The sequence below is a fragment of the Pristiophorus japonicus genome, chromosome 8, assembly GCF_044704955.1.
Source record: "Pristiophorus japonicus isolate sPriJap1 chromosome 8, sPriJap1.hap1, whole genome shotgun sequence".
In the NCBI taxonomy this organism is placed as follows: Eukaryota; Metazoa; Chordata; class Chondrichthyes; family Pristiophoridae; genus Pristiophorus; species Pristiophorus japonicus.
This window is the reverse complement of record NC_091984.1, coordinates 210,800,397-210,813,309: the sequence shown is the minus strand read 5'-3', so window position 1 is coordinate 210,813,309 and position 12,913 is coordinate 210,800,397. Positions and strand designations below refer to the sequence as shown.

Genomic DNA, 12,913 nt, shown 5'->3' with positions numbered 1-12,913 from the left:
GAGGAGCTGAACAGAACTAAATGAAATCAGTCATTAACCAGTGATCGTACCGAACACAAGAAATAGGAGCAGGAGTAGGCCATACAGCCCCTTGAGCCTGCTCCGCCATTCATGGCTGAACTTTTTCAACTTCACTTTCCCGCACTATCCCCATATCCCTTAGGTGACAAAAAAAAAACCGACCCCAGTCTTGAATATACTCGTCAACTGAGCATCCACAGCCCTCTGGGGTTCCCCCTCTCTCCAAACCCCATTCACCTCTTTCTGATCTCTCTCTATTACCCTCTTCTTGACCCCCATTCCCCAGTCTCCCCATCCATTGACTCTCATTGCCCCTTTCTACCCACGAGCCCCTAGATCCTCCTCCAATCCCATTCTTTCTTCCCACTGACTGAAGAGTCTCAGTGTATGTATGCATGTTATGTGTGAACAGGATCAGAGCCAGCGTCATCCCCTTAATGATCAAACAGCCTGCCAATGTTCACTCTTTATCCTCAAAAGAATCGGCATTCAACGGAGCTGCTTATAAACTAGGTCGAGATGAAGGCGGCTGTTCAATTCACGGAGCCATACTCTAGGAGGAATCAGCACTTTGAGAGAAAGTTAAGAAAATAAGTCAGATTCTCGCAACATACTAATCAATGTTTGCAACACCTCACAAAATACTAGGACATAAGAACATAAGAATTAGGAACAGGAGTAGGCCATCTAGCCCCTAGAGCCTGCTCCGCCATTCAACAAGATCATGGCTGATCTGGCTGTGGACTCAGCTCCACTTACCCGCCCGCTCCCCATAACCCTTAATTCCTTTATTGGTTAAAAATCTATATCTGTGATTTGAATACATTCAATGAGCTAGCCTCAACTGCTTCCTTGGGCAGAGAATTCCACAGATTCACAACCCTCTGGGAGAAGAAATTCCTTCTCAACTCGGTTTTAAATTAGCTCCCCTGTATTTTGAGGCTGTGCCCCCTAGTTCTAGTCTCCCCGACCAGTGGAAACAACCTCTCTGCCTCTATCTTGTCTATCCCTTTCATTATCTTAAAATGTTTCTATAAGATCACCACTCATCCTTCTAAACTCCAACGAGTAAAGACCCAGTCTACTCAATCTATCATCATAAGGTAACCCCCTCATCTCCAGAATCAGCCTAGTGAATAGTCTCTGTACCCCCTCCAAAGCTAGTATATCCTTCCTTAAGCAAGGTGACCAAAACTGCACGCAGTACTCCAGGTGCGGCCTCACCAACACCCTATACAGTTGCAGCAGGACCTCCCTGCTTTTGTACTCCATCCCTCTCGCAATGAAGGCCAACATTCCATTCGCCTTCCTGATTACCTGCAAACTAACTTTTTGGGATTCATGCACAAGGACACACAGGTCCTTCTGCACCGCAGCATGTTGTAATTTCTCCCCATTCAAATAATATTCCCTTTTACTGTTTTTTTCCCAAGGTGGATGACCTCACACTTTCCGACATTATATTCCATCTGCCAAACCTTAGCCCATTCGCTTAACCTATCTAAATCTCTTTGCAGCCTCTGTGTCCTCTACACAACCCGCTTTCCCACTAATCTTTGTGTCATCTGCAAATTTTGTTACATTACACTCTGTCCCCTCTTCTAAGTCATCTATGTATATTGTAAACAGTTGTGGTCCCAGCACCGATCCCTGTGGCACACCACTAACCACTGATTTCCAACCCGAAAAGGACCCATTTATCCCGACTCTCTGCTTTCTGTTAGCCAGCCAATTCTCTATCCATGCTAATACATTTCCTCTGACTCCGCATACCTTTATCTTCTGCAGTAACCTTTTGTGTCTTTTGGAAATCTAAATATGCCACATCCATCGGTACACCTCTATCCACCATGCTCGTTATATCCTCAAAGAATTCCAGTAAATTAGTTAAACATGATTTCCCCTTCATGAATCCATGTTGCGTCTGCTTGATTGCACTATTCCTATCTAGATGTCCCGCTATTTCTTCCTTAATGATAGCTTCAAGCATTTTCCCCACTACAGATGTTAAACTAACTGGCATATAGTTACCTGCCTTTTGTCTGCCCCCTTTTTTTTTTTTTATAAACAGAGGCGTTACATTAGCTGCTTTCCAATCGCTGGTTCCTCCCCAGAGTCCAGAGAATTTTGGTAGAATATAACGAATGCATCTGCTATAACTTCCGCCATCTCTTAATACCCTGGGATGCATTTCATCAGGACCAGGGGACTTGTCTACCTTAGCCTGCCCAACACTACCCAACTAGTGATAGTGATTGTCTCGAGGTCCTCCCTTCCCACATTTTAAAAAAAGGAGGGAGAGAGAAAGCAGGGAATTATAGACCGGTCAGCCTGACCTCAGTAGTGGGTAAAATGATGGAATCAATTATTAAGAATGTCATAGCAGCGCATTTGGAAAATGGTGACATGATAGGTCCAAGTCAGCATGGATTTGTGAAAGGGAGATCATGCTTGACAAATCTTCTGGAAATTTTTGAGGATGTTTCCAATAAAGTGGACAAAGGAGAACCAGTTGATGTGGTATATTTGGACTTTCAGAAGGCTTTCGACAAGGTCCCACACAGGAGATTAATGTGCAAAGTTAAAGCACATGGGATTGGGGGTAGTGTGCTGACGTGGATTGAGAACTGGTTGTCAGACAGGAAGCAAAGAGTAGGAGTAAATGGGTACTTTTCGGAATGGCAGGCAGTGACTAGTGGGGTACCGCAGGGTTCTGTGCTGGGGCCCCAGCTGTTTACATTGTACATTAATGATTTAGACGAGGGGATTAAATGTAGTATCTCCAAATTTGCGGATGACACTAAGTTGGGTGGCAGTGTGAGCTGCGAGGAGGATGCTATGAGGCTGCAGAGTGACTTGGATAGGTTAGGTGAGTGGGCAAATGCGTGGCAGATGAAGTATAATGTGGATAAATGTGAGGTTATCCACTTTGGTGGTAAAAACAGAGAGACAGACTATTATCTGAATGGTGACAGATTAGGAAAAGGGAAGGTGCAACGAGACCTGGGTGTCATGGTACATCAGTCATTGAAGGTTGGCATGCAGGTACAGCAGGCGGTTAAGAAAGCAAATGGCATGTTGGCCTTCATAGCGAGGGGATTTGAGTACAGGGGCAGGGAGGTGTTGCTACAGTTGTACAGGGCCTTGGTGAGGCCACATCTGGAGTATTGTGTACAGTTTTGGTCTCCTAACTTGAGGAAGGACATTCTTGCTATTGAGGGAGTGCAGCGAAGATTCACCAGACTGATTCCCGGGATGGTGGGACTGACCTATCAAGAAAGACTGGATCAACTGGGCTTGTATTCACTGGAGTTCAGAAGAGTGAGAGGGGACCTCATAGAAACGTTTAAAATTGACGGGTTTGGACAGGTTGGATGCAGGAAGAATGTTCCCAATGTTGGGGAAGTCCAGAACCAGGGGTCACAGTTTAAGGATAAGGGGTAAGCCATTTAGGACCGAGATAAGGAGAAACTTCTTCACCCAGAGAGTGGTGAACCTGTGGAATTCTCTACCACAGAAAGTAGTTGAGGCCAATTCACTAAATATATTCAAAAGGGAGTTAGATGAAGTCCTTACTACTCGGGGGATCAAGGGGTATGGCGTGAAAGCAGGAAGGGGGTACTGAAGTTTCATGTTCAGCCATGAACACATTGAATGGCGGTGCAGGCTAGAAGGGCTGAATGGCCTGCTCCTGCACCTATTTTCTATGTTTCTATGTTTTCTGTGACCAGCAATTTTTGGCATGGTTTTTGTGTCTTCCACTGTGAAGACCGAAGCAAAATAATTGTTTAAGGTCTCAGCCATTTCCACATTTCCCATTATTAAATCCCCCTTCTCATCTTCTAAGGGACTAACATTTACTTTAGTCACTCTTTTCCGTTTTATATATCGGTAAAAGCTTTTACTATCTGTTTTTATGTTTTGCGCAAGGACCCAGGAGGCTCAGGAAAATAGTCAAGTAAAAAGCTTTGCTCTGCATTGGCTACTCTGGACTGCATCTGGAGTGAAGCCAAAGTGGAGTGGGACAATCTCCTGGGGTGGTCTTGCATCTCTTGCACTTTAGATGACTTCAAGATCTTAATTGACACCACAATGTAAGTTGATGCAAAGCACAAACTGCATAGGATAACAGAATCAGAAGCCTTTACAGTTTAAATTGTAATTTATACAATTAAATTATTCAATAGATGTCTAGATTCCAAAGACAAAACTATCTATGAGAGAAATCCCTGTAGAAAGTGTACTAGAGATGAGAAGCAAGAATTTTAAATTCTACAGGATTTAGTCCGATCAATCTTTGGAGTACTTTACCCAGCTTTGGTTTCCTGTATGGTTAGGGGGAAATCCTGTATGAATTACCACGAATTTCCGAGAACTAAATAACTTGTACACTACCGCAATCTGTAAGGCAAACCCTCATTGGTGCGCTAATTATTCAAAATGATTCCTGCACAATGAGACTGGGAATGTCCATCATTTAAAGATACACAAAATGCTCGAGATTTTCAGTTCATTCTCTTTTCCTGTTACAAGTTATTACATAGGATTACAAAGGATATACGACACAGAAACAGGCCATTCAGCCCAACTAGTCCATGCCAGCGTTTATGCTCCACTCGAGCCTCCTCCAGTCTTTCCTCATCTAAATCTATTCGCGTACCCCTCTAATCCCTTCTCCCCCATATGCTTGTCTAGCCTCACCTTAAATGCATTTATACTATTCGCTTCAAATCACTCTCTGTGGTGGCGAGTTCCACATTCTCACCACTCTTGAGCACCAAGTACTGCGGACATTACTGAGTCAGTTTCATTTGCCTCAGATCCAGACAGGAATGTGTCCATATATAGACAAGAGACTATATGATGGCTGTGTTTTAAGCTGCAAACTTCTTATTTTCTGTGGTGACTTTGTTAGGCTCATTTATTAAACCTTTTATTCTCTGAAATTGTATGAGAATGATATGGATATTGAGTGTTCAATATTAAGTAAAAGTGAGTAGAGTAAAGGGAACCAGAAACTCCCATACATACAGCTACAGGAACTGACCCACTCTGCTCAAACACTGGGGTGCTTGTCAATCTCACATTTTCAGGTTTAATTTAATTTCTGAAAATAGCCTCTGGAATTTTTTTTCACAATTGCATGGAAATACCCTTTCGTGAAACAATTTAGTAAACAAAATGTAATCACAGAGCCAAACTGATGCACACTTTTCCAATTCAAAAATAAGATATCCTAGCTCCACTCACTTGGTTATAATCCTTAACGGAAATTTGACTCCTATAATTATACACTATAGTCTCTATACTCTTAGTACTGCAAGCAGAGAGAAAATCCCAGTGGCATAGACTGGATACATCAATGAATATCAGCTTTGTAACAGGTACCCATTCTAAAATAGCAGTTTTTGTATGGTTTTGTTATACTGCTGAATTTTCCCCCCTCCCCATTTCCACCAATTTTCATCCCTCCCCTCCTGAAGGTGTTCACTCCTTACTGGGACACTGCACAGGCACAGGCTGCCCTCTTGTCCCTCAATGAAGTGGCCATTCTTCAATACTTAAACAGAGAGTCTTTACTGGTTATTCAACATGGCATATCAGTCGGGCCTACTGATTCCTCAACTAATCTCTACACCCATGTACTTCCAGCAGTTATCTATACACAGCGATCTGGAGTGGAAACTCTGACTTTTCCCTACCTAGCCCAGGGGTGTTGAGGCCATTGGTTGAGGTGCATTAACACCAAGAGTCGAAGCTGGGATCTTCCTGGACTATGAACTCGTACTGCTCATTGCCTCAACCTGCTCAGCCTTTGGGAGAGCCCTTTGTGAATCATAGAATCTTACAGCACAGAAGGAGCCCATCATTTGTCTCAGCACTTTGAAAGAGCTATTCAATTAGTCCCAATCCCTGCTCTTTACCCATAGCCCTACAATTTTTAAATCCAATTCTCTGTTGAAAGTTACTATTGAATCTGCTTCCACCATCCTGTCAGGCAGTGCATTCCAGATCATAATAACTCACTGAAAAAAAAATTCTCATCTTTTGCCAATTACCTTAAATCTGTTTCCTTTGGTACCGACCCTTCTGCCAGTAGAAAGAGTCTTTTATTTACTCTATCAAAACCCTTTATAATTTTGAACACCTCTATTAAATCTCTCCTTAACCTTCGCTGCTCCAAGGAGAACAATCCCAGCTTCTCTAGTCTCTCCGTGTAACTAAGCCCCTCATCCCCAATACCAAGTCTCCTCCACACCCTCTCCAAGGTCTTGACATCCTTCCTAAAGTGTGGTGCCCAGAATTGGACATAATACTCCAGCTTCAGAATGTCTTCATGTTTGTTTCGCACTAGTTATTCTGCATCTGTTAAAATGGTTACATGTTGCTTGCCATATTCAAGGCACTTTCAGGTTAACTTCATGCCCTAGCACTTACTGTCATTTTGTTCATTATTGCACAAACTGCAGTATAATCAGGTATATGAATAGGCCATTATCTTGGATATATCAATTCTCGATATGGTACATGTTCTACTGGATTGAAGTTCCAGTACTCATCAATAAATGTGCAAATTCTATAAGCAAAACACCTGCAAATTCCTAGTTATTCAAATTCCCATCACATTTCAATTGGTTTCTCTGTAGATCAAAGCAGATAACTCTTCATGGTTACATTGAGTCTGTAAAACTTGGGATCGGTTTAGTTATTTTTACTAGTTTGTAAATGCATTTAATTGTTATCTATTGTATTTTTTTTTGCATATTTACAATCTATTTCTCAGCTGTGAGTCTGCCACATCACTACATTTAAGGGTCACCAAACAAAACCAGGAAATTGGCACACCGAATGTTTTCACCCAATATAGAGTCCACATTCTCTCTCCCTAAGGCTAGAACACCCCACTAAGGAGCCAGTGCTTATTGTTGAACCCACCTTAAAATCAGTTATACAGGTATTGCTGGTGTTCAACCAGCTGGAACCAGGTGGCTTATTAGAATAAGGCCCTGATAAACCTACCATTGCTTGGCCAGCTAGGACTACCTTACTAGTGAGGGCATTGGTTTACCAGGTCATCTGGAGCAGAGCAGGTGGAATCACAGCACCCAGAGACAGGTCTACCTCTCCAGGTACTATTAACAAGCCAGGCTGGCCAGTCAATCATTATCAGTACCTTGGAATAATGGGGTCCAGCTTATTCAGATATCAAATTACTAACTTGCACCAAACAGGTCAGCTAGAAGCCACCTCAACGTGAAAGAAAGCTCACTTATCATTCTCCTCCCCTCCAAAGTTAGTCACTAATTGATCATTAGACAACTGGCAAGTGTTGGTTTGAGCTCTTGTTAAGTGGCTAGCAAGTACCAGGAGTTACTCACAGCTCCACATTTACAATGGAATATTTAAAAATCATATTATGCAGGTTTTCTTTAAAACTTGGATGCAAGTAGTACAAGGTAAAATTCTTTGGTGTGAGTCACAAGGCTGTTAAGCATAAAAAAGGACTTCAAATGATGCACACGAGAAAGGGGAGATGTTGGGTGGTTTATGAATGTCTATTAAAAAAGTGACTAAAGCATTTCATAGGCTGTAAAGCACTTTGGGACTTCGTGGTTGAAGGAGCTATACAAAATGCAAGTTCCTTCTAAGGATAAGCGGTAAGCCATTTAGGACTGAGATGAGGATAAACTTCACTCAGAGAATTGTGAACCTGTGGAATTCTCTACCACAGGAAGTTGTTGAGGCCAGCTTGTTAAATATATTCAAAAGGGAGTTAGATGTGGCCCTTACAGCTAAAGGGATCAAGGGGTATGGAGAGAAAGCAGGAATGGGGTACTGAAGTTGCATGATCAGCCATGATCCTATTGAATGGTGGTGCAGGTTCAAAGGGCCGAATGGCCTACTCCTGCACCTATTTTCTGTTTATGTTTCTGTCACCCAAGGCCTGAGATTTGGCACTACCTTTAAAACACACTCCTGTGCATTTGCCATTATTTCTCAACATATGTTGAGATGCTCAGTATTGGTTGGAGGAAAAGGTTTGGAATTAAATAGCTAACAACAGGTAAGAAAGCAACAACTTAATCCTGTGCCTTGGCCTTCAGTTGTAAGGTCACTTTCACACTGGTGCAGAAATGGTTTCAGATAATCAATAGGAAAGTGGCAGCATCGTTCCAAATCAGTCACTGGAATCCACTGAAGAAAAGCAGTGGGAGATGGCCTCCTGGAGGGGCTCTCGCATTGCTTGAGCTTGGCACGGTGTGGTGTGCTGTATACTTGCAGTCCAGCGTGAAACCAGGATTTATAAATTGCTTAAAGCATTCCCTACTGCAGTTATAGTCGATGTTCTCCCATTAACCAGACAGCTGCAGGGAGAGCAAAGCTCCATGCACACGCGTAAAACACTCAGGCGCAGAGCCCAGCAAGTAGGGAGCAATTTGCCACAATACAGCTCGGGTCTTGCTGGATACTGGCCCCACTGTAATCCAAGATATAATCACCAACACTGATGAAATTAAATATATATGTTGTCTTACTCAAACTAAAATTATACGTTAATACAGGCTTAAATATATGCACATTAGAATTCAAATATACATGTTGTCTGGCTCAAACTAAAATATCTTAAGTATATGCACATTATAAATGGGCAGGGACACACAATTCCAGTGATGTGCTCGGCGTGCAGTACACAGCACCCCAGTTGTACAGTACAAAGGACGATGTCAATAGGTTATTCACAGTACAATGTCAGTATGATGTATATATTAAAACTGGAAGCACTTGACGCAAACTCTTAAAGGAGACAGATTTTATAATGAAATATCGGTATGTAGGTGTCTGCAGCCTAAATATCACTGGGTGAACTCAAACATTATAAAACACCCACACAAAGTACAGCCCCCTCTCTCCCCACTCCTCTCCTCTCCCCTCCCCTCCTCTCCCCTCCTCTCCTCTCCCCTCCTCTCCTCTCTCGAGCTGAATGGGTGTACAGGCTTACTCTTGTCTGGACTGAGATTCACCTACCATGGCGTCCAGATTTTTGAAGTCACACAGCCTCCTCTGGTCTCGGGGGCGGAAAGCCTCCTGGTCGGGCGGTGCCTCCATTGCGTCGCGGATCTCGGCGTCGATGTCCTCCTCCATCCGGATGAGCGTGGGGGCCAGCATGCCGAACTTGGAGCCGCGCCTGGCCACTTCCAGCAGGCATAGCACGAAGTTCTTCTCGTTCTTGCGGAGGACCAGGTCGTCGGTCTCGAACATGAGGGCGTCGCGGACGGCTAGGTCGTGGCGGCACCAGTCAATGAAGTTGGAGACATTGTCCCGGGCGACGAAGGAGCCGGCCGAGACGTTCCTGGAGGCGAAGGTCACCTCCCCGTGGGGGATTTTTACCTTGGCCGCCGGCTCGGGGTACCTGTGCTCGAACTCCAGGGCGCTCTGGTTAACGTTGTTGGCGTGTTGACACAGGGCGCATCCCGTCTCCAGCGCCTCCATAAAAATGTCGACGTGGACGTCCAGATCATACAGAGCGTTGAGCCACTCGGCCAAATCCTCCTTCATGGCGTACAGATACTCCTCGCTGGACCTGAAGGGCCGAATGCTCTTGCTGGCGGCCGACTGGATGTTGCTTTGGTCCGCCATATTTCTCCAATGGTTGACCGGTCCCCTTTAAATTTCTCTTTCCCCCCCCCTCCACCTCGGAATTCCTGCCCCGGTCAGTTTCAGGTAGAGCCCTGGTGAATTTCTGCTCAGCCGAATTCCATCCCACACGTCTGTGTCTGTCTCTGTCTCTGTCTCTGCAAGTCCCCAGCAACCTGACAGCGACCCACCTGGCCCAGTGCACTCTGCAACTGGCCGCTTTGAGCTCACACAGCAATCCCTGGCTCATCAGATATGCAGCCGAGGCACAAGTCTGTAATTTTTTTTCTTGTTGGTTACTTGCATCTCTCACGCCCGCCCATATTACTCCTGCCTGAGCAAATCCAGTGGAGATTGCAAGCTTCCGGTTGTCACTTTCCCCCCTCCCTTCCAGCTAAAGGTTCTGTTTATATCCTGACCACTTTAACTCCATGGAAACAGGTCTCGCCCCCCGCCCAATACGCACGGGACTATGGGGTATCTAACTTGGAATTTGTGCAAAAGTTACCAGTCAGCAAACACCAGCCGTGATATCACAACACGCTTTAAATTAAGTTATTCCAAGTCCCCATTAGAAATATGTATGCTTTTTCTAAAGGAGTTAAGTCAGTTACACATCCATATTTTGGCTCTGCAATGATGTAATTCACTGACCCTGTGTCAGTGACAGATTGGTTCGCAAATCATTTGCAAATGTCCCATTACCTCACTGACTTGCCGGGAACAGTAACACGGCTGCGGTCTCTGCCAACATTTTTATAGGAGCTTTTCGGAGTAGAACTTGGCACCGCGGGGACGGCGCTTTATTTTATATGGGTCCATTACAAAGTTTAATTTGAACAGCAGATCATTTACAAAGGAGTTAGAAACTCGGCAAAGTGGTGGCGGGGGTTTGCGAATACTGGAAATATACAGGTCAGTCAGAGAAAGATAGGCGGAGCCATCCATTTCAGATGCATGTCCTGCATTCGCGGCAATTTTCTATTTTAATATTTTTTAACATTAAATAACTTTATACAATCCGTTAATAATGTTACCTAATACAAGAAACGATATGATTCCTTGTACGCCATGGGTAAGGGGCGTTATGTTACTAAGCAGAGTGGTTTATGGTGGACAGGCCGAAAGATACCATGACGAAGATTGTGCTGAGGGTGAAGAGCGTGGTGCCAACTTTCGGTCCAAGAAATGTTGGCCATTTCAGAGGCGTAAGAATATCGAACAATGAATGGACAAATCATCCGTTCTAAACTGCGTGGAATACAGATTCACAACAAAAGTTATTAAAATCTAAATAAAACTATGTAAATACAAAAAAGAACAACGTATTGTCAAATAAATGTTTAATTACCACTAGATCATCACACTAGTTTGAAGTTTTGTTGGGCTTATAATTAAATAGAACAATGCAGTTGCAAATTGATTCAATGTGCTTTGCCAGGCATATCCAGGCATTAGTTCCGAACATATGCCAATTTCAATATTGTAATTATTTTGCTTTCATATTTTTCTTGAAATAATGTAATGACTCTCTTTAGTCGAGGTGAGCACGTGGGAAACACAGTTTGGCGGCGAATTGATTCATACTTCCGAAACAGTGTTGACTAGCAAAATGTACAGTGTAATTGCAGTCCCCGATTCATCATCATAGGCGGTCCCTTGAACGAGGATGACTTGCTTCCACAAGAGTTCACAGATGTTTCAATGAAGGACCCGATGTTCCAGTCCTGAACTCCAATTGAGGGGATGGAAGATGCCTGTGCGTGGATTTTTCTCGACAGAGCTAGGCCTTTATCCAGTGGCAAGGGTTGAACCAGGACGACTGGAGACCAGCTCTGCTGCACGGATCTAGTGCGCACACATAGTGCTGCCCCTGGGCCCTCGGCTCTTCTGGGCCCCATACCCTCATTCGACACACCTCCGCCACAATCCCTCACCGCTCCTCCGCCACGAAAACACTCGCCGCACCTCCACCACGATCTCTCCTGCCCCTCCGCCACAAACATTCGCCGCACCTCCGCCACGATCTCTCTCACCCCTCCGCCACGAAAACACTCGCTGCATCTCCGCCACGATCCCTCACTGCCCCTCCGCCGCAAACACTCTCCGCGCCTCCGCCACAATCTCTCTCACCCCTCCGCCACAAACACTCGTCACACCACCACCACGATCCCTCACCATTCCTCCGCCACAAAAACACTCGCCGCATCTCTGCCACGATCTCCTGCCGCACCGCCACACCAAACATTCGCCGAACCTGCGTCCCCAATTAGACAGTTGATCGTGGCAGCGAACTGCTGGAGCACAGGGAGCGGGAAGGTCCCCAATGTGTGCTGAGTCAGCAGATGTCAGCTGGGATTGTGGTGGAATGCACATTAACAAATTGGCTACTGAGGCAGATCCCATAGGGCACCTGCCGAACCTACTGCAGCAGGGAGTCTATTCCTTCAAGAGAGAAGTTGGTGTGAGAAAACTTTTTTTTTGGGGGGCGGGGGGGGGGGGCGGTCAGTTCGGTGGTAGTCTCACATCATTTCAATTTCACATGGGCAGGTCACAGCAACTGTTACAAGCTGTTTCAACATTCATTCGCCTTTAGCGTCAATGAAGAGTCAACTGTGCCATCAGCCCTTTAACAACATTCGGTTCAGTACAATTGGGAAGCCAGTTCCAGGGCTTCGGAAGCCCGGAGCTCTGTGTGTTGGCGCTGCCGGCTCACGCCTCTCTACCAGCAACTACTATACCGAGTATAAACTAACCGAGGCTGGGTCAGTGCAACATACTGTTTCAGCAAATGGGTAATGCAGCTGGAAGTCCAGTTGTCCTTTTGTATAGTGCATAGTGTCCACCGGTACGCCTTCCGCGAGAGGTGGGCGCCGGAGCGACTGGAGTGCATCATCACCCCCGGCAAACAAATTTTAATTTGACTTGATATGTTTTAAAGTTTAATTTGTTTTAATTGCCGGGTTTTAGTGTCCCCCTCCCCTTTTATAGGAGGCACCTGTAAGTTATATGATTTTAAATGTCCAAAAAAAAACACAAAAAACAACTACAAAAATACAAAAAAAACCAAAAAAGGGCATTGGAAAATGTTTGGAGTGGCCCCCCAGATTGGGGGGTACTTGATTTAAATGTTTTATTTTGTCTCCTAAAAGAGTTGTATAGTGCATAGTGTCCACCGGTACGCTCGCGGCCTTCCGCGAGAGGTGGGCGCCGGAGGGACTGGAGTGCATTATCACCCCCAGCAACCAAATTTTAA

General features: G+C 44.8%; 1 protein-coding gene across 1 annotated transcript in view; it reads right to left on the bottom strand.

Moving 5' to 3' along the window:
• The window catches only part of gas2l1 (growth arrest-specific 2 like 1), a 76,418-nt gene extending 66,758 nt beyond the window's left edge, over nt 1–9,660 (bottom strand). Inside the window, exon 1 of the mRNA XM_070887895.1 lies at nt 9,049–9,660. Coding sequence (XP_070743996.1) covers nt 9,049–9,660 — 612 coding nt within the window. The remainder of the gene's footprint in view (nt 1–9,048) is intronic.
• Nucleotides 9,661–12,913: the final 3,253 nt, after the last annotated feature.